At 38.6% G+C, this 19,707-nt stretch overlaps 1 protein-coding gene across 1 annotated transcript in view; it reads right to left on the reverse strand.

Moving 5' to 3' along the window:
* PIK3C2G (phosphatidylinositol-4-phosphate 3-kinase catalytic subunit type 2 gamma) overlaps nucleotides 1-19,707 on the reverse strand; it is a 305,063-nt gene that overhangs the window by 151,359 nt on the left and 133,997 nt on the right. The window contains exons 16-17 of the mRNA XM_043516861.1: nucleotides 18,454-18,547; nucleotides 16,719-16,813 (exon numbers count right to left, since the gene is read on the reverse strand). Coding sequence (XP_043372796.1) covers nucleotides 16,719-16,813; nucleotides 18,454-18,547 — 189 coding nt within the window. The remainder of the gene's footprint in view (nucleotides 1-16,718; nucleotides 16,814-18,453; nucleotides 18,548-19,707) is intronic.

The following is a 19,707-nucleotide window of genomic DNA, read 5'->3' on the forward strand; positions in this document are numbered from 1 at the left end:
CATCTGGTAGGCTGAAGATCCTTAACAATTATGGGATCTCAGGAGATTTTTCATGTTGTTAGTTCTCCTACTTAGGTTTTCGTTCCCCAGGACCATATGGCCTAGTTTCAGAAATGAAGCTGACATCACCATTAGTTTTTAGCTAACTTAATTTCAGGTTTCCGAGGCTCAAACGATTAAAATGATAGATAAGCTACATGCCTATCAAGTCCAATGGGTGTAGTAAGCAGATTTCAACACAAAGAAGCAATTGCTTGGACTATGCTCACTCATCACTTTCCAGCAATGTCTCTCACACAAAATTAACACATTACATATTCTATTAAATCCATCTTTGAACACAGTGCAGTCAAAGTGACAGAACAAGATGAATATTCTATGGGAACTTTTCGGGACTCAAATCTACCCAAATTTACATCACAAACATCCTCACTGGAATTAGTGGAGTTTGCATGGGGTATAATTTAGGCACTAGGTTTTGTTTTTATGGGAAGCAACAAAAAAGTAGTTTTATGAGAAAAGGAGTTAGAGAGCAAGTTTCCTTCGATATCGGATATTCAGTAAGAGAGATCAATCCTACCAGGTGCTGAGTTCCTCCTTGAGGTGCTGACTGCTTCAACTCCTAATGGCAGGTTACAGTGCTCAGCCCTTTTTAAGAGCTGCTGAGCCCCTTTAGAGGACAGGCCCTCTAACTAGGAAATCACAGACTATCTATCAGCAAAATGAGAAGGAAAGGGTCCTCAGATAATTGCTCATAAAAAAGCCCATTAAATCATGCCAATGAAAAGTGGCATAAAAACCAAAAAAATATAAAGCCCCTTCATGGACATTGTGAAACCCATCCTTCTGTCGCTGTTCCTTTAAACTTTCAAATGAAGTAGTAGTCAGAGGGTTGTGGAGTTTTTTTTTCTTACCAGAAAAGTGGAGCAGCTGTCCCTTGACTTTAGCTAGTCTGGGACTCTCAGAAAAAAAAATCACAAACCCTTGGACCATGTTCAGTTGGACATCTCCAAGAATGGGACCTAATTCCACTCCCAAGTATATGAAAGAAAAAAAAAAGGAACCAAACTCTTCAGTTAGTTCAGCCAGACCCAGAGGGAGACAGCCATATCAGAAGGCAGGTGAAGATCTCTGCTGTGTTCCCAGGCCTGCTTTTACTAATTGCAGAAGATAACCACAAGGAGAAAGATACCAGCCTACTCAAAGAACAGGGCACTTGCTGCTTATTTAGCTCAGGATGATATGGTGAAATAAATGCCAGATCAGTGGTGCATGTTTTAAATGCACAAAATTTATGGCCTGTCCCCGTTTTGGTACTGAAGAAATCGGTATGTTTGAAACTATTACTTTTCTTTGCACAGTCTTGGCTGTATTAATGTAATGATAAGATCATGTTTAGTTTTATGAGACATCTTAATTAACCTTTATATTGTCTTCTTATAAACAAAGTTTTTTTTAAATTTGAGCAGCTTTACTGCACTGGGGTGTCTTTATTCCAAATGAAGGCAACTCAGGGTACACGCATCCACAACTGTCCAAGTTTGTATATTTATGTGTTATTATCCACAGGTGGGGAGTCCCGCTGTTAAAACAGACTGAACCCATGCACTATTCCTGCAGTAAAAAGGAATGATAGTGGGTGCCAATGTAATCAAAGTTTAACGGGTTACAACTGCATGCGTTTTACGTTCTCTTCTTCAATACTATATTACTATACTACAATACTATACATATAGCAAATAAACAATTCCAGATGTTTAACATGTGTGGAACAAATCTCAGCAGAGATATGGGTTTGTAGATACTCCCTCTGCCAATCAAAGCCTGCATCAAATGCAGGAAGTATTCTCATGGAAAGGAAATATTAACTAAGCATATAATATATTTCTAGCTTTTTCAAAAGTATGTTAGGATTTTGAAACAGGGATGGCTTCTCTCCAATTTAGCAGGGAACCAAAGAAAGTGCAGATGAACTGGCAAATTTTGTGATCATTTACTCCTGATTGTCACTGATATCCTGGACTCATGCTGACACTTTCCCCCTACAGTAACCCAGAACATCTCCATGGTTCTGTTCTCTCACAAACTTTGTCAGTCGTGCGTAGGAGGAAGACTAGAATTATGATTGCACAAACCCCTCTCTGAAACCATCTCCTAAAAGCACCAAGACTTTCTATTGAACTCTGCCACCACAACAACAAAAGCTGGGAGAACCCATTACTGTTCTGCTATCACAGCTGAAAAATCCTGGCTCTCAGAGCTGTTCCACACAGTGAATCACTGAAATCCCAGTATCAGAGACTTAAGTACTGACCACCAGTGACACAGAAGAGTAAGTTAAATTAACTTTAATATTTTGCATTAAGAACATCAAAAGAGTCAATGCCCCTCTCTATTCAATTAAGGTATGAGAACTCATAATAGGTAAGTCTTGAAACTATTACAATATCTTCCAGCAAAACCATGGAAAAAGGAGATTTGCCATTCCCAATATTCTTAATGTCAAAAACAAAAAACAGAAAAAAAAATATTTTGAAAACATCTCCCCAGAATTACTTTATATACCATAAAGCAGTAAATACACACACATAAGCCCAATTTGTAATATATTTCTTTTCACATCATTTTAGAGATTACATTCTTAACTTTAATTCTGTCCCCTTGTGAGTATGTATTATGACATAGTCTTTTATTACATAAACTCACAGTGATAACTTTTGTCACTTCCTGACTTTTGAGTGCTTCACTTTGTAACATTAACACTCTTAATTCTGGTTTTTGATATGGCACTTCCTACATTTTGAAAAAAACAGTAAAATGAAGAAATAAAGAATTTCCGTCACATTCAACAATACGCTCAGCCACAACAGAAACATTTGTAATGTGCAATACATTTTATCGATGAAACAAAAGCCCTGGCTTTATTCCATTCACACTTCCTTATATCATCATACACAAGGAGGAGTGCTTGGAACCCTACCTCCTTCCTCTCATATTTTCCCTAAGTATAGAAACACACAGCACTACTCACAAACTTTCCTAAACTATGCAAAAATGCACAGAGCCAACAGAATGTTAATAGACTGTTATGAGCCAATATGCATACACAAAATACTTTATTTAAATTTTTGACAAATTACAATCAGTGTTGACTACAACACCACAAGGATGTTGAGTTTGATATCTCTCTAACTCAAAAACAACTAGGAGTCTGGTGGCACCTTAAAGACTAACAGATTTATTTGGGCATAAACTTTATTTGGGCATAAACTTTCATGTGCTAGAACCCACTTAATTGGATGCATGGAGTGAAAATTACAGATGCAGGCATTATTAATAATTAGTATAAAAATTACAGATGCAGGCATTTTTATACTAGTATATTATTAGTAGTATAATAATGCCTGCATCTGTAATTTTCACTCCATGTATCCGAAGAAGTGAGTTCTAGCCCACGAAAGCTTATGCCCAAATAAATCTGTTAGTCATTAAGGTGCCACCGGACTCCTTGTTGTTTTTGTGGATACAGACTAACACGGCTACCCCCTGATACTCTCTAACTCAGGGATTCTTTACCACTGATGAGCAGAGCTCTTTAAAAGAAGTTATAATTTTTAGTGGAAAAAGTGAATTTCCCCCTTTCATCTTTGAAAAGCTTCAACTCTTTTGATGCAAACTTTTCCAGAAAAAAAAAAGCTCCTGGACTGACTAAAAACTTTTGTATTTCAGCTAGATAGATAAAAAAATGGCAAAGTTACATGTAAACGAAAATGACCCCTTTCACTGGAAATGTTTGTACAACGTTATGTATAGGCATCATTATGAGCTCTACATACAATTTAAATCACACTGATAGGGCCATGTATGTTGGTGACTACTTCTTAGTTAGCTTGAAATAACATCCATGAAAATACATTGAAACCATCTATTATGAGTTTTATTTTCCTTTTACATCAATTTAAAAACACTTTTCACTTTCAAAACAACGCACTAAACCTATCTATGAGAAAGCAAAGCCATAAAAGTATCCATTTGAGACCAGCCCTGAGTTAGCAGATGTTCTTTAGCACAAAGAAGACTGCAACCATACAACCATCTGCTTCTTAAGTAAAAGAAAAGTTACCACTCATTATATTTGTCTGCATGACAGCATTCTTGGAGCTATAATGAGCTATCATTATATACCATAGAAAATCATTTGATTTACCATAGATTTTAGGTTTCCAGGAGGCAACCTACAAGTAGATTTTAACTAGACTACAGTGTGAAATTTTCTTTGGGCCTAAGACACACACATTATTTGACAATCACAATTGAGACAATCTGTGTGCCAAACCTGGAATTAATGACACAAAAAGCAGGAACTATTAGAAATAAAGATGTCAACATGGGATTTTGAAGGTGTCATTGTCAAAGTGTCTTGGTTTTTTTGGGACCTCTTTACAGTTAGTATTTTATTTTTGTTACTGTTTCTTTGTAATATTGTATCAATTTCTTTTCCAGTTCCAACTTAGCTTTCAAGAAGATATAAAGTTGGGGTTTCCCCCCATCGGAATAGTTTTATTTGAAAAGAGAAGAATGCAGTACCTGTAAAGGTTTGTTCTTGAATCAATGAATGTTCTGTTCAAAACTCTTTAAATTAAAAAAGTGAATTTAGTGTTGGTGAAATTGTCACATTTTGAGCTCCAGAAATTAAAGCCTCCATTCAAAGTCCAGTGAAGTCACTGGAAAGTCTTCCACTGACTTCAAAGAGGTCCTTAGTCCTCCACTCCTGGAACAGTATAGACAAGAGTAGTACAAGTTATTTTATGCTGCTGTGGAATACTCAATTATCTTATTATGTCTCAAACCAGACTTCGAAGGACTATCTCTAGGGGATGAAGGAGGCCATTCAGTCCTTCAATTCTCTGCTGTCCCAGAGTCCCAGTAAGACTGCTAGTTAATTCCAACTATATTGATATTTTTATATGGAAGCAGACCAAAAGCACCAATTCATTACAAAGAGGCCAGTCAATTAGTTGGTAATTATTTTCAGTTGCTGTCAACATATGCTGTACTCAAACGCTTCACCTAAAGGTGAAATGTTCTATATCGTGTTATCAATCCATAGATACAGCCATGCAGTACTCCTGGGGGAACTCTGCACCATGGCACACACACAGAATTCATGTCCAGAGCAGATATTTTTTTCTCTGCAGAAAAATCTCTTCCAGGTGCAGCAATTATGCCATTCACCCACCAGAAGCTGCTGTGGTGCCAAAACAGAGAGCGGCTACTCCTGGGCAGGAGCAGCCCCAGCTGCAGATAAGGAGGAGAAGAGGCTGTGCTCCTCACAGCTGCTTGTGGTTCCAGATCAGAAGGCATGGGATATGGGTGGACGGACAGCATGGGACACATGGGGCTGCTGGGGGAGGGCATGGACTGGGGTTCAGATGGGTAGTGGGGGGACAGACTGGGGTGGGGGCTGAATGGGAGTGGGGTGCAGGGACACAGGGACAGGGGGTGGCTGACTGGGGGTGCAGGATCACATGGGAAGGGGGTGCATGGACACATGGGAACAGGGAATGCAGGGATACAGGAGGAAGGAGATGGCTGAGTGGGGGTGCAGGAACATATGGGGGCAGATGCAGATGTGCTTGACTGAATGAGAGGGGCTATGGGTCAGCCAGGGTCTGCATAGGGCAGCCTCCCTAACAATCCCTTCTGCCCCATCCCAAACCCTGTTCCATACTTCTTCCCCCATCCACACTCAACAACCCTCCAAATTCACACCCAGGCTCCTTCTCATCAATTACTTCCGTCTCCAGCAGCTCCTCCTTTATCTGACTCCCCCACGCCTTTGCACTGCTTTTGAAGGGCGTGGGAAATACATTTCTATATTGTAGTTTAAATGAATTATTACTCAAGGTTCTGTATTAATATGGCTAGTAAGGAATCTGTTTGTCAACAAACATTTCCTGGATCTTTTTTGTTGTCTGTATTGTTACAGACATATTTGCTGACAGGTATTTTGTAATAAATTACCAAAATAACTGAAACTGATGTGATTATATTGTGTTATTTTGACAAATAAATATGCAGAATTTTGCAGAATTTTAAAATATTGTGCACACAATTTTTTGGCATAGAACTCCTCCAGGAGCAATACAGCCAGTTTTCCCATCTCTTTCTTCAAACCCGAAAGAAAGAAAGCCCAGACAGAAATAAAGCTCAAAGAGATAGAGGGAGGCACTTAATTTTTTTTTACATTTCTATATTAGTGTACTGCATTCTTTCAAGTTATAACTTTGAGACATAGGTGAACTAAGTGCCCAGTCATATTTTGGTTACCGAAAGACAGGATCAAACAGAATTAGTAGACAAAGAACATTCCTCACTGTTGCAGGATGAAATGGGCCTTTTAAAGACAGAATGGCTCCAGCTCACCTGTACCACATTAACAACCTTGAGGGGCCTGGTGGAGGACAGATGTCCCCTATAAGTACAGCAGGAAGATACAGGAGTGAGGGGGCAGCTCAGGAAGCTGTGGCAAAGACTACAGTCTGAGGAAAGACTCCAGCTAGGTAAAGCTGGGACCCAGATCTAGAAAGGAGGGCTGGATGACTCCCTATCGAAGGGGAGATAGACACTGATTGTCCAGCTCCAGGAAGAAGGGCTGCAGATTCCCTATCTAAGGGAGAGAGAGACACTGAACTGGGAATGGGGCTTAATGTACCCATTGGACAGAATAAATTGGACCCCAGAAGGGATTTCAATTACCTTTGGACTGGAGGTGTGGATATTATTTAAAAATCCCTGACATGGGGAAACAGAGGCAGAGTAACTTCTGGCCATGTTGGGGCACTCAGAAGGTGGCCGACCCTTTTGCATTCACAGTAAATGTCTTTGTTTTGGTTGATGTTTACTCTTAGTAAAACAGGTGTCTGAGAAGATTGATAACCCATAAATTAAGTAATAATATAATTATCCCTCTATTTTCCAAGGCAATAATCCAAACTGAATGGATAATAATGAGAAACAGATTCACAATGAGGTAGTCTGATTGCTGCCTCAAAACAACAGGGGGCTAATGGCATTATTGCTAATATAATCAAATCCAAATTGCTTGGATTTAAGAGGTGATAGTGGTTGAGAGGTTCATATTCAAATGCTTTGATCTGGATCTTTGCCGCTAAAATTTTGGTTCTGGGTCACATCTGAATCGGTAAGAGGGTTACTTCAAGGGTCCCCAGTTCAGATGAATCTGATGTCTTATAAAACTGGCTCATTAGATTTTGGCACCATCAAATCCAAGTCTGAACTTGAGCCGTAATTTTGATTAGAACTTGAAAGTGAATTTCAGCCTAAACCTAACCTGGATCTAGAGTCCAATACCATCTTTTTGGTACAACTCTTATACTGGTCCTAATCCAAAAAGCTAATAAACACATGCGTAATTTTAAGGGACTAGTCCTATGCTTAAATTTAGGTACATGCTTAAGTGCAATGCTGGATTGGGGTCATTAATCTAAATTTAATTAATGCAAAATTAACGCAGGTTCTATGGCTCAGACCGCCTCTGCCTCTTACAGAGAGGATATTTAAAAGTTGGCTAAAAATTAGCACACTTGGCAGCCTTTGATTGGCTGTGTGAGAGTGTTCGTGGGAGGGAGAAAGTGAGTGAGTGAGTGGGAAAGGTATGCTTAGTGTTTAAATAGTTTGGGGACATTACAGAACCACGACTCTGCTTGATTTATTCCTTCCTGAGAATACTGGAAGTAAAATATGATGAGTGTAAATCAATATTAAGTGACAGTGAAAAATATATTTCCCTTGACAAAATATGAAGCAATCTATCATGTATTTCATCCCAAATTTAAAGAGCTGAATTAAACAGCAAGCTAATTATTTTGAAAAGTAAAGAATTGAGGGCCAACTTCCCTGCTGCTAGAGAATTTAGCCAACAGTCTTAAAAAAAATTCCTACAGATTCTGTTCCACAAGGCTCTGTTATACTTTGGTAACATCTTAGATACACTGCTCTTTACTTCCACCACAGAAATTTCCTTAATATAAAAACTGGAGGCAGAGGGTGAAATTCTAACCCTGCTGAAGTCAATGGCATTACATTAGAACCTCAGAGTTACAAAGAATCTCATAACTCTGAACAAAACATTATGGTTGTTATTTCAAAAGTTTACAACTGAACATGGATTTAATTGAGCTTTGAAACTTTACTATGCAGAAGAAAAATGCTGCTTTCTCTTTATTTTTATAGTAGTTTTCATTTAACACAGTACTGTACTGTCCTAGCTTTTTTTTTTTTGTGGGGGTGGGGATGGGTGTTTCTGCTGCTGCCTGATTGCATACTTCCAGTTCCAAATGAGCTATGTGGCTGACTGGTCAGGTTGTAACTCTGGTGTTTGTAACTCTGAGGTTTTATTATATTCCCTTTGGCTTCATTGTGGCAGGATTGCACCCCAAATTCCTCTTTTACTCATATAGTCCTGTGCCTCTAGCTAAAGGGTGCATGCAAGAGAATGGTGACACTCTCCTCTTTTCATGACCCAGAGTCACTGTCTAGTTGAAGAAAGTTACAAGCCAGAAAATTCTACAAAGTTTCAGCAATTTATTTGATTACATGAAATAAAATTCAGGATAGATAGCAAGCCACAAAAGTACATTCAGCCTTCAGGAGGACTTTTCTTTCTTTGCTTTAAGAATACAATAATCTTGCGCTGTAGCAAAGTTTATAAACATTTGTAATATTCCACTACAATGAAATCTGTTCATATAGCTTACCTCCAAGCAACAGTTACCAATCTTAGGGTATGTCTACAGTGTAATTAGACATCCGTGTCTGGCCTGTGACAGCTGAATTGGGTTCACAGGGCTCAGGTTAAGGGACTGTTTAATTGCAATGTAGACTTCTGGGCTTGGGCTGGAGCCCAAGGTAGGAGGGTCCCAGAAGTCACACTGCCCAGAAGTCTACAGTGCAATTAAACAGCTCTGCAGTCTAAGACCTGGGAACCCAAGTCAGCTGGCATGGGTCAGCTCCAGGTTTTTCCTTGCAGTGTAGATGTACCCCTATTGGCTACAACCTTTCTTCCAAATATTCAATTCCACTGTGGAAAGCAACGATCTGTAGAAACATGTTTCTAGCCACATGCTGACCCAGCAAACTGCTGCAATCGTGTGGTACAATTGCTACCTGTGAAAGCAGCAAAGAGGCTCCATACAAGTAGGAAACTGATCAGCAGGTTGCTAGACAAAGGGTAGATAAAGCCTCCAAATGCAAAGTGCTGAGTGAAAGGTGGATAAAAGTCTTGTGTGAAAATGACACACGTAAGAGTAGCAGGAATATAAAGAGAATAATTTTCTGGAGGCAGCAGGGTCTATCAGGGCTCACTCAGCTTCTTTCTACTCTTAGAGGCAGTTGCTATGGACCACTCTGCTTCTTGCACCCTGCAGGAGCTAACCAAGCATCCCCTCTTCCCAACACAGCTCCAGGAGACAGCACAGCTCACTCCATTGGTCTTGCCTCCCAGAGACTCATACTAGTAAATAAGCCTCAAACCACAAAGAAAGTTTAAAAGATGTTGGATGGGGCAAGGAAGCCCCGGGGCCCTCACTTCATATGTTTGTTATAATACCTTTTTAATCAGTAAGAGTTTGATTTTTGATGCAGAGACAGTTAAAGTTGAAAGAAGAACAAGACATTGTAGAAATCGGTGGCAAGCATGAAGCTTCCCAGCTATCAATCTGGTATATGGTCACAACCACTTGGGACTTAATGATAATGGAAGGGAGAATTCAGAACCTTGTAAAGTCTTATATTTGGCAGAAATGGCTAAGGCCGATTTTGAAAGCTGAATCCCATCTGCTGATTTTTAATAAGAATTCTCCAAGATTTCTTTCTTTTGAATCAGCCACATTGAGAAAGCAAAATTTAGATACAGGTTTCTGAACTGAAGTGAGGAAAAAGTCTGGACCCAGACGGTGTCCAAGTAGAATTTGTAAAGTTGTTTAATACTAAATGAATTCTTTTTATGCTGAAGTTTCATGCAGAGGCACTAGAAGAAGTAAATTACATATATCCTACAGAGAAGCCAGAATTTCAATTCTTCTCTAACAAGGGTAAAATCCATAGAATCTTAAATCTTATCAATCTGCTTCTTTATTCAGTAATGACTTTAAATTATAGCTTAAAGTACTGGTGAAGAGTATTACTAGAAGTATTACTTCCAAATTTAATGCATGGAAATCAGTCTCAGGAGATTAATGCAAGGGATATACATGGATTTTTTTTCATCTTTTACTATGTAGCTAAAGGTTAAATTAATAAGGCATGCACTGTGTGACAGTTTCATTTCATGCATTTCATTTGATCATACTGAATTGGGGGGAAAATGAGGAGTTTGTTCCCGGGGGCCCAGTCCCCCACCCTCCAGCCCCTGATTGGAACTGTAAATTTGACCTAGCTGTTCCTCTGTCATGACAGACGGGCAGACAAGCAAATTTCAAGTGGTGTTGCAACTCTATGCGCCAGGTCACAACACCACTTACTCACATTTGGCCCAGCTCTCCCTCACCGCCTCCTGCTCATGACCAAGGGGTGACTAGGTTAAATCTGAATGGCACTGAGACCCCAGGTGCCAGATCACAATGCCACTCATTCAAATTTGGCCTGGCCTTTCCTCCGTCCAAGGGAACTAAATGAACCACAATTAAGATCACTTTAATTCTGAATGAAACTGTCCACATAGGGTTTTAATGCAGTTTAATCAATCCACTTTAAATTCACACCTTTAATTAATTCAGATTAATTTTCCTGAGTGTCCCCATGTAGACAAGCCTTAAGTCCTCAAAATAGGGTATATGTGGGACTTAAGTAGCGTCTGGACAGTGCCTCTGATCAAGGGCAATTTTTATGCTCCATGAAAAGGATTCCTTTAAAATGGAAAAGTGAAAAGTTTAAATATTTAGGGTGTAGTAACTGACAACATTCATGAGCTGATTCCTGAAAAAAATGGGCAAAATAATTCATTCATTGTTAGAAAAAGGGGCGGAGGGAGAGCAAATGACCCCCTCACTCCAACTGGTGGAGTTAAGGAGCCACAGCCAGTGTAAGTTGGCCTGGCACAGTCAACTGAGCTACAGTGATTTACACCAGCTGAGCACTTGGCCCAATAATCTTAAAACCAACATGGCAGCAAAGTGTTCACACATTTGTCCCCTTTTGCCCATTATTATTCCAGAACTTTCTTTTTAAATGGTCAGATAAGCTGATAATTCACTTTTATGAAAAAGAAAGTCCTATGATTTACTAGTCAGCATTAATATTACCAGATGACGAGTTGGCCCATTATTATTGGGAAGCCTCCTTGTCTTACTTTGGGGGAGGGGTGCAGGGAAATGATGTCAATTTTATTTTTCGTAGCTCAACTGTTGTTAAAAAAAAGCCATATGACTGAGCAATGTTTTGTTTAGTTTGCCATTAAAAGAAGTTAGTAGCATTACCAGTGACCCAGTTGTGGGAACAAGTGTTTGGACTTGGAAAAGATTTGTGAAACATGGAAGGCTTGTTCAGCTGAATTCTCCACTTAGGTCATGAAACAGCATCACTGGATTTCTGGGTTTTCTTAAAATCTCCCTTTAAAAAAATATTCAGGAAGAGTGTATTGTGAACTATATGGGAATATTTAACAGTAGAATGCCAATTATTATTATGATAAAAGATAGATATCTTTCTCATAAAGTTTGCTTTTACCAATACTTGCTCCTAAGACATTACTTGATTGCTAACTTGGAAATCAACTCAAAGAACCAGAATTAAACATTTAGACAATAAGATTATCTATTTTCTTTAAAATGTAGAGCTAAATGGAAGAATAACTTTGTTTTTAATTACTTTTAGTGGGACTGGAATTCGTTTGCAAAGGAGAGAAAAGTCATTATTAATACAAAGCATAACATTCTGCACAGAACTTATTACCTGGAAAAATACTCATAGTTTTTCATTCTAGAAGAGAAATATTTTATAGTAATGTAAAATGTCATATAGAAGTATTTTACTAGTGAAAATGGAAGTAGGACTTTTTTTCATATGAAGCAGAATGAACATCTCCACCAATGTGTCCAGAATAGAGGAAAAGCAGATGGAATTGGTGTGATTTATGCAGAAGGGGTAGCGGTTGGGGAAGCAAGGAGTAAGGCTTTCAGATATGGTGCTTAAAGGTAGGCTCCTAGGTCCACAATTAGATGGCTGAGTTAGAAGCCTAATCTTCAAAAGTGCTACTCCCACTAAAGTCAAAATGAGCTGCTAGGTGCTCACGACCTTTGAAAATCAGACAATTTGTTTAGGCAGCTAAATATGTACTTGGGAGTCCAAAATTAGGCATCCATTTTTGGATGTAGGAGTTTTATGGGTGTTGTAACTGACAACAATATCTAATAGCTAACAAGATCAATAGCTAAAGGCATACTCCCATCAAACCTGCAGAAACCTAAAGAGTAATACTCTTAGGTGGAGTCTCTGTGGGTCAGGAAAAGTGTGTCAAGGCAGGAAAGGAATAAAGGCAAAGAGCACAGACTTTACACAACATGTTCTCCATCTACAACTCAGTACAGCTGAGTTTAATGCAGGGCTGAACAGCATGAACTGAAATTAATGCTATACAGGTGGCCATTATTATTAATTATTGTGGTTCGTATTACAGTACCATCTGGAAGTCCCAATCAAGATCAATGTCCAGCATAGTGGGATTCATAGATACACATACTGAGAAAGAGTCCCTGCCTGGAGAGTTTACAATTGAAGCAGACAAGAATAATAATAAGGGCTATTATACCTGTTTTGCAGATGGGAAAACTGGGGAGCAGAGAAATTAAATTATTTGTCCAAGGTCAAACATGAACTCTGTGGCAGAACTGGCAATGATGTCTTGTGGCCAAGAGTCCCAGACTTTAGCCACAAGATGATCCCTCCTCTCTGCGTGACATCATCCTTGGCTAACAAATCATTGGCAGCAGGACTCAGGAGTTCATCAAGCTGCCAGAGAAAGAAAGCCACATGCTGGGGCACACACACTTTGATTGGAGTTACTAAGCTGCTAAATGGGAAAGCTGAAAAACCTCAAATGCTCAGTAACATTACACTTCCAACTCTGCCTGTTGCATGTAGACAATCGGAGAACCTCCTAACGTAATGGGTGAATTTTTAATTTCCACTAGATAAATGAACCTGAAGCCCTGCCAAGTTCAGCAAGCACTGCCCACTTCTGGGGCAACACTGGCTTCTGGAGGGCCTCTTTGGCGAGCTGTAACCTCCATCACCAGAAGACTTTTCAACACTGGGGCATTCATCATAGTGCACTCTGGCATCAGCCAGTATAGACTCTGAACTGATTTTATGTAGTTGTCTGTTTTTAGATCTCCATTAAGAGAGAAAAATGAGAATTGCAGACAAATGATCCCTCCAGTGTCTCTGACAATTGCAAGTACCAGATGTTTCAGAGAGATGTAAAACCCCCTCTAAAAAGATAACACATCCAGAGAGGAAGGCACTTCTATGTATTGCAAAGTGGTGAGACTTTATTGAAAATTAATCAATCCAAAATATCACTAAAGAACCTACATTTTGGTATTGTAACAGCATAAAGCAAAATGTAAGCCTCTTTTTTTGGTTACTTGAATAAGCATACTAACTTTATTTTAATTTTAAAAATTGGTTAAGAATCCCCCCTCTTTAGGAAGTTGCATGCCATGTTTTAGCTCAGAGGATATTTTTACAGTGGCATACCTCATCCTCGGACACAGCTGTTAATATTGGATAAATGGCAACTCTTGACTTACTCCTTATGAGAAGTTACCGCAGACTCATGTAAATCTTTCAAATGTGAAAATTAAAAAGGCTATTGGTGAACTGCACCTCACATCTGCAACCAGCACATGACTGGATAATCAAAATATTTAAAGTCTTTACTCTCAGTGGTTGATATCTCTAATTACTAACACATAGAGATAGGTAAAAAAGTCCTTGAGAAGCAATCAGATTGTTTGATGACATGAAAAGGCTGCTGCTACTAGTTGGAATACAGGGAGAACCATGATAATTCAAAAATCTTCAATTTGCTGTGGTTTTTGTTTAGTTTTTTTTTTTTCCATTTTAAATCCAACTACATAGAACTCTCTTCTCCCAGGCAGGGATTCTGCACTGCACCATTATCATGGATTGATTAGCTGCTGCACACAAGGAAGATTATCTCCTGTAGATTATGTAAGAGTTGAAGATGATTTGGTTGTGTACAAAAAGTTTGCAGAAGACAGGGACAGAAAAGGCATTTCATATATCTACATTACAAAGTGAAAATTCAGTAGCAAGGCTATCCTGGAGAAGATCATCAGCTGGTATAAAATATTAAAGCTCTGCTGACTTCAGTGGAGCTATGACAATTTACACCAGCTGCTGATCTGCCTCACTATGCTTGGGAGGCTTGTCAATGTACAAATCCAGACCTCCAGAGCTGCCGCTGATTTACTGGGCCAACTTACAGATTCATTGTATATCATTATTTAAGTGAACTTCCCTCTAGTGTAGCTAAGTTGTAAGATGCAATGGCAAAACTCTCAGTTAAACTGCTTGTCTGATCAGAAAAATGACTACTGAAATAAGGCATCTCCTTATTTGATGGATCTTCTCTCTGTGTGTATTCTTATCCATATCTGCTTGTTCACGATCTTTTATTCCTGTTAGTACTTGCTGAGCTCATAGAGGTGTGAAAAAGAGCTAAATTCTCTATCTTGCACATCATCAACAGAATTCTTACATTTCAGTTGTATAGTCTTTGCCTGGAGGTGTGTAATTCAATGGAATTATTATGCAGGCAAAAAGAACCCAGTTTGACTTTCAGACCCCAGGATTTGCAGCGCTGATGGAAAGACCATCCTTTTAATTAGAAACCCCCGAACTGACAAATCTAGTGTGTAGAATAATCATCACGTAAGAATGGCCCTACTGGATCAGACCAAAGGTCCATATAGCCCAGTATGTCTTCTGACAGTAGCCAGTGCCAGGTGCCCCAGAGGGAATGAACAGAACCGGTAATCATCAAACTAAATTATCCCTTGTCCCTCATTTCCAGCTTCTGGCAAACAGTGGCTGAGATAAACTATCAAATGAGATAAACTTGCAATGGCTTTTACACAGAATATCCAGCCAGCAAAAGACAGCTGCAGTCACAATATGATGTATTACATCTCCATAATCAATAATAACAGTTGAACACCCTGTTTCTTATTATATGCACGTAGATTAATACGAACATTTAACTTCAGGAAGTACATTAGAGGATATCAAGCTATGGTTACTTTCAGCTCGTAACCTAGTAACTGGTTCTAAAACACTATTATTAGTCTCTGTAATGTACACCACCACTTACAGCAGCTCTTTCCCCTGCTTCACAGCCATATAACTTATCAGATTGGCCTATATATGAGAAACTCCTCCAGGGCAAAGGCCTAACCATGAGCCGATGACAAATATCCCAGACACTGTGATTGGCTGTCTGTTCATATATATTTGCCCTCTACTGGATGGCATGTCAGACCTGTATATGTATGATAATGTGGCCTTCCAGTGGCTGCCCATAACAGAGGATAGAAGCCCTCACACTACTACACACATGAGCGTGTTGCATGGTTATAGATCAGCTTAATAGGAAATTAGTCAAAAATCCCCTACCTAGTTAATGCTTGATACAGAATTTTTTTTTCCTTCTCAGTTACCATATGTAAAACACAAGGATTCATGTTCAGGCTGGCAGGTTTGGAGTTACTTACAATACCACCAAACAGAACTAGTTGGTATTAGGGGCTGGGAAAGCTAAGCCTTGGTCAATAATGCACCAGTTGTTGGCTCTGCAAAAGATGCCGTTAAGTCGCTATGACAGAGGTCTCAAACTCTTGTTTTACGAGCCACTACCTGATGTTCCATGGAGAGATGACAGATCTCCGAGCCTGGAGAAGGAATAATCAGGTGAATTGGAGAAGGGATGGAGGAGAGTTTTAAGCAAAGGCTGGCTCTTGCTGATCCTGTGGGAGGGATTTTTCTGAGCCTAGTGGTTTGGGTAGGTTGGCAGGTTCTGAGGCTGGATGGACTCAATCCAACCCATGTTGCAAAAATCACTTTCAAAATCTAGTCGACATGCAGGAGAAAGGTAGGAGAGTATATGAAGCATAAAGAATTCTCTATGTAGTGTGAACTTTTTGGACCTAGCCTTCAATAATGTCTGGTGATTAGTAATGGGAAAGTGTTTAGAGATTTGGCTTTGATATGCATCCAAAAGTTTGAATTTTTGAGGTAAGGTTGGTAAGCTCTCAAGAACAAGTTTCTTCATGAAATAGCCAATATGTCCTGCTCTCAGTGTGCTTGGAAGTATTTTTTGGCAATATTTCAGTACTACCATTTCTGGCTGAAACTAAAAAGTTCAAGATTGTGGAAAGTGAACTAAAGATTTAAAAATAAAACCCATGTTAAGGGCCTGGATGCACGTTCAGGTAGGTGGTTCTTTTATTTAAGTTGGTTCACTCATACCCAGTGCTGAAATGAGTATTAGGAAAGTAAAACTATTTTCCTAATTTACTTGATCTTGAACATAGTGAGAGTGTGCTGTAAACATAGTGGACAAAGCCCACTAACAATCAATGAAATGGATAATCTGGTATATTAGATGATCTTACCAGTAAAGTCGATGAGTTACTTGGATGCTCTGTAGAGAGCGGCATAGCAGGAGTTTCACAAGAGGGCTTTCAAGACTCCACTCAAACTTGATCACCTTAACAGATATAGAAACCACATTCACTTACATGCTGTTTCTGTTGTGTTATCTTTAAAACAAAATGGCCTCACAAAGGTTTTATTTATGTATTTAATTTATTTTAAATGTGATAACCCAATAGATGCAGAACATCCCCAAAAATGCAGTGGGCATAGACAAGTCAGGACTTTAGCATGAACCTTTTTTTTGTGAGGACAGTACAGGCACAAAGACTAAATTCAATCTGATCCTGTGATATGTGCTTGAAGACACACCAGTCCCTCTGAAAATTAAAAATAGATTCAAATTCCTAAATGATTCCCTGGAATTAAAAATAAATAATTTTTAAAAATTATACTATATATATTTTTTATATATATAAAACAATACTGTAGCACCTAGAGGCCCAAACTGAGATTAGAACCCCATTGTGCTAGGTACTGCTCAGATATATTGTAAGAGACGTTCTCTGACCCAAAGAGCATAAAGTCTAAATAGACAAGACAGATAAAGGGTGCAAATGGAAAGACTTGCCAACAAAGATTTTCTCTGAAGCACAGGATGTGGGTCACTTGTCAGGATTATCTGGGTATCTCTCACTTAAACATTTCCCTGCCATTACAGGGGCCTCAGCTACTGGTGCATCTCTGTCCCACCTATTCTTTGTCCATGGCACATAGTAGTTTAGTCTCTTGTGGACTATACTACTTTGGTCTAATTTAAGTTGTTGGGTTTAGTGTGCAGGTGCTGGGTGGTGTTGGTGGCCTGTGCTATCCAGGAGGTCAGACTAGACATTCTGGTGGTCCCTTCTGGCCTTAAATTCTAGGATTATGACTCTTTCATAATCTATAGTTCAGTCCTCTATTAACTTAATTATTACATGCCATTGAAAGTGGTTTCTTCCTGGGTTTCTCCCTCACTGCCCTCCCACAAGCACACACCTTAACATAATCTGAAGGGTTCTGACCTCACAGGAGCTGTAGGAGAGACATTTATAAAAGACTGCATGGAGGAAAGACAATATTTTGGGGACAGTCATCTCTTCCTGGACCCCAAGAAAATATCCACTGAGCCATGGTTGCAAACCCTTGAGAAAACAGTTGGGACATTCTGTCCTACATCTTATAAAGTGTTTTGGGATCATTTATGAAGAAAGATAATATATATAATGAAAGATTATTCAGCACACAAATTGCTCTCTTCTGTCCACATTGGTGGCATCTTTCCCCCATCCTTGCATCAACTGTATTTGGCTATTTTGCACAGATATCTAAAAGTAAAAAACTCACTGTGATTACAAACACTACTTTTCTTGGAGAGAAGCCCTGCCACTGCCAGCCATTGATTTGATGGTGTGTGCTATTGGTCGTAACTCCTTTTCTTTTTTTTCAGATGCTATATTTTTTTTTCCGGAGGAAAGGCCTCTTTGCAGAACACACAGAAATCCAATCAGCAATGCCAAGAAGCAAACCACGTTCTCTTGAGTAGAGCACAATCTATAGTTCAGCCCTGTAGTTAACTCAATCATTGCATCAGCTGATCTTACTTTCTTGCTTATTCTTCCACTAATGTATCAATCAAACTGAAAGAATTAGAAGTATTTAATGAAGTCATTGATCTGACTAGAGAACTTCCTTAGCTATCAATTTTTTCGTTACCTGAACCAGCTGTGGGAGGTATTCCAACAATTCATCATTTGACAGATTTTCCATTTGTTGGACTGCAGTTCTGCGAATGTCTTGATCTGGAAAACTAGCGCAAAACAAATAGAGGTCATTAGATATTATTGAGCTGCTGCTGATACATTACAATTCTCATGACTCTCAGAAATACAAAATGCTAAAGAAATGGGAGATGAGGATCAATCTGTTTTACAGCAGTAGGAATCAAACACACATGACTAATAACTTAAATTGCATAGATTTTTACTATACCTTACAACGAAAAAACATTACACTGATCTCCATGTACCTCTTTTCAGTTGAGCTATAATTAACAATTCAGTCCCATAGTTATACACTGGTATATGAAGCAAAGTATGAGCTTTCTGCAGCTCTTTTTCAGAACTGGCTGAAACTCAGAATTTCCATTACATGGGAAATTCCAACATTTCAAAATTTGTTTTTGTTCTGAATCAGAATTAAAAAGACAAACTTTTGAAATTTTCATTGGAATATTTTTTAGAAAATAATTGTCGATTCATTTTGATTTTGACTTTTATTATATATTATAATTTATTTATAATACAATATAGAATGTGGAAACAGTCATTTCAAAATGAAAAATCAAAATGCTTTAAATTTTTTTTTTCCAAAATGAAATTTCATGGAAATGAACACATTCCCTTGGAAAGTTTAGATTTTGATGAAACATCATTTTTCAATGGAAAAATGTTCCACTGGAAAATTTTCAACTAGCTCTATTAAGGACAAACTTCATGGCTCAGGAGTACAGCTGGTCAGAAAGTCTTCATTAAAAAATGTTCTGGTGAAATATGACTTTTTGACCAAAACCAAAAATTTTAGCAGAATATTTTTCAGTTTTTCATTAATAAACCAGAAATTGAAGAAAAAAAATTCAGTAAAAGAATTCAGCTTGCACTTTCAAAAACTGAAAAATTCTTACAGAGAATTTTAAAAAAAATCTTTTGAAATATTCTGCAAAAAGTAATTGTCATTTTTGACAAACTCTACTCAGCAAATTAGTAATGGGCTATGCAGCTTTTCACCTCCAGAGAATTTGCTCAACTCTGTCCGAAGTCATTAGCATCATTACCATCATATGTTCAGGGGACACACTGAGTCAAGCATCTGCATCACAGAAAACAACAAAACCCTACCACTTCTAAACAGACACTATCATTGGTAGTTTAAGGACATTTGGTGTGCAACTTCCACTGGATTTCAGTCCTA

Source organism: Dermochelys coriacea, chromosome 1, assembly GCF_009764565.3.
Source record: "Dermochelys coriacea isolate rDerCor1 chromosome 1, rDerCor1.pri.v4, whole genome shotgun sequence".
Classification (NCBI taxonomy): Eukaryota; Metazoa; Chordata; order Testudines; family Dermochelyidae; genus Dermochelys; species Dermochelys coriacea.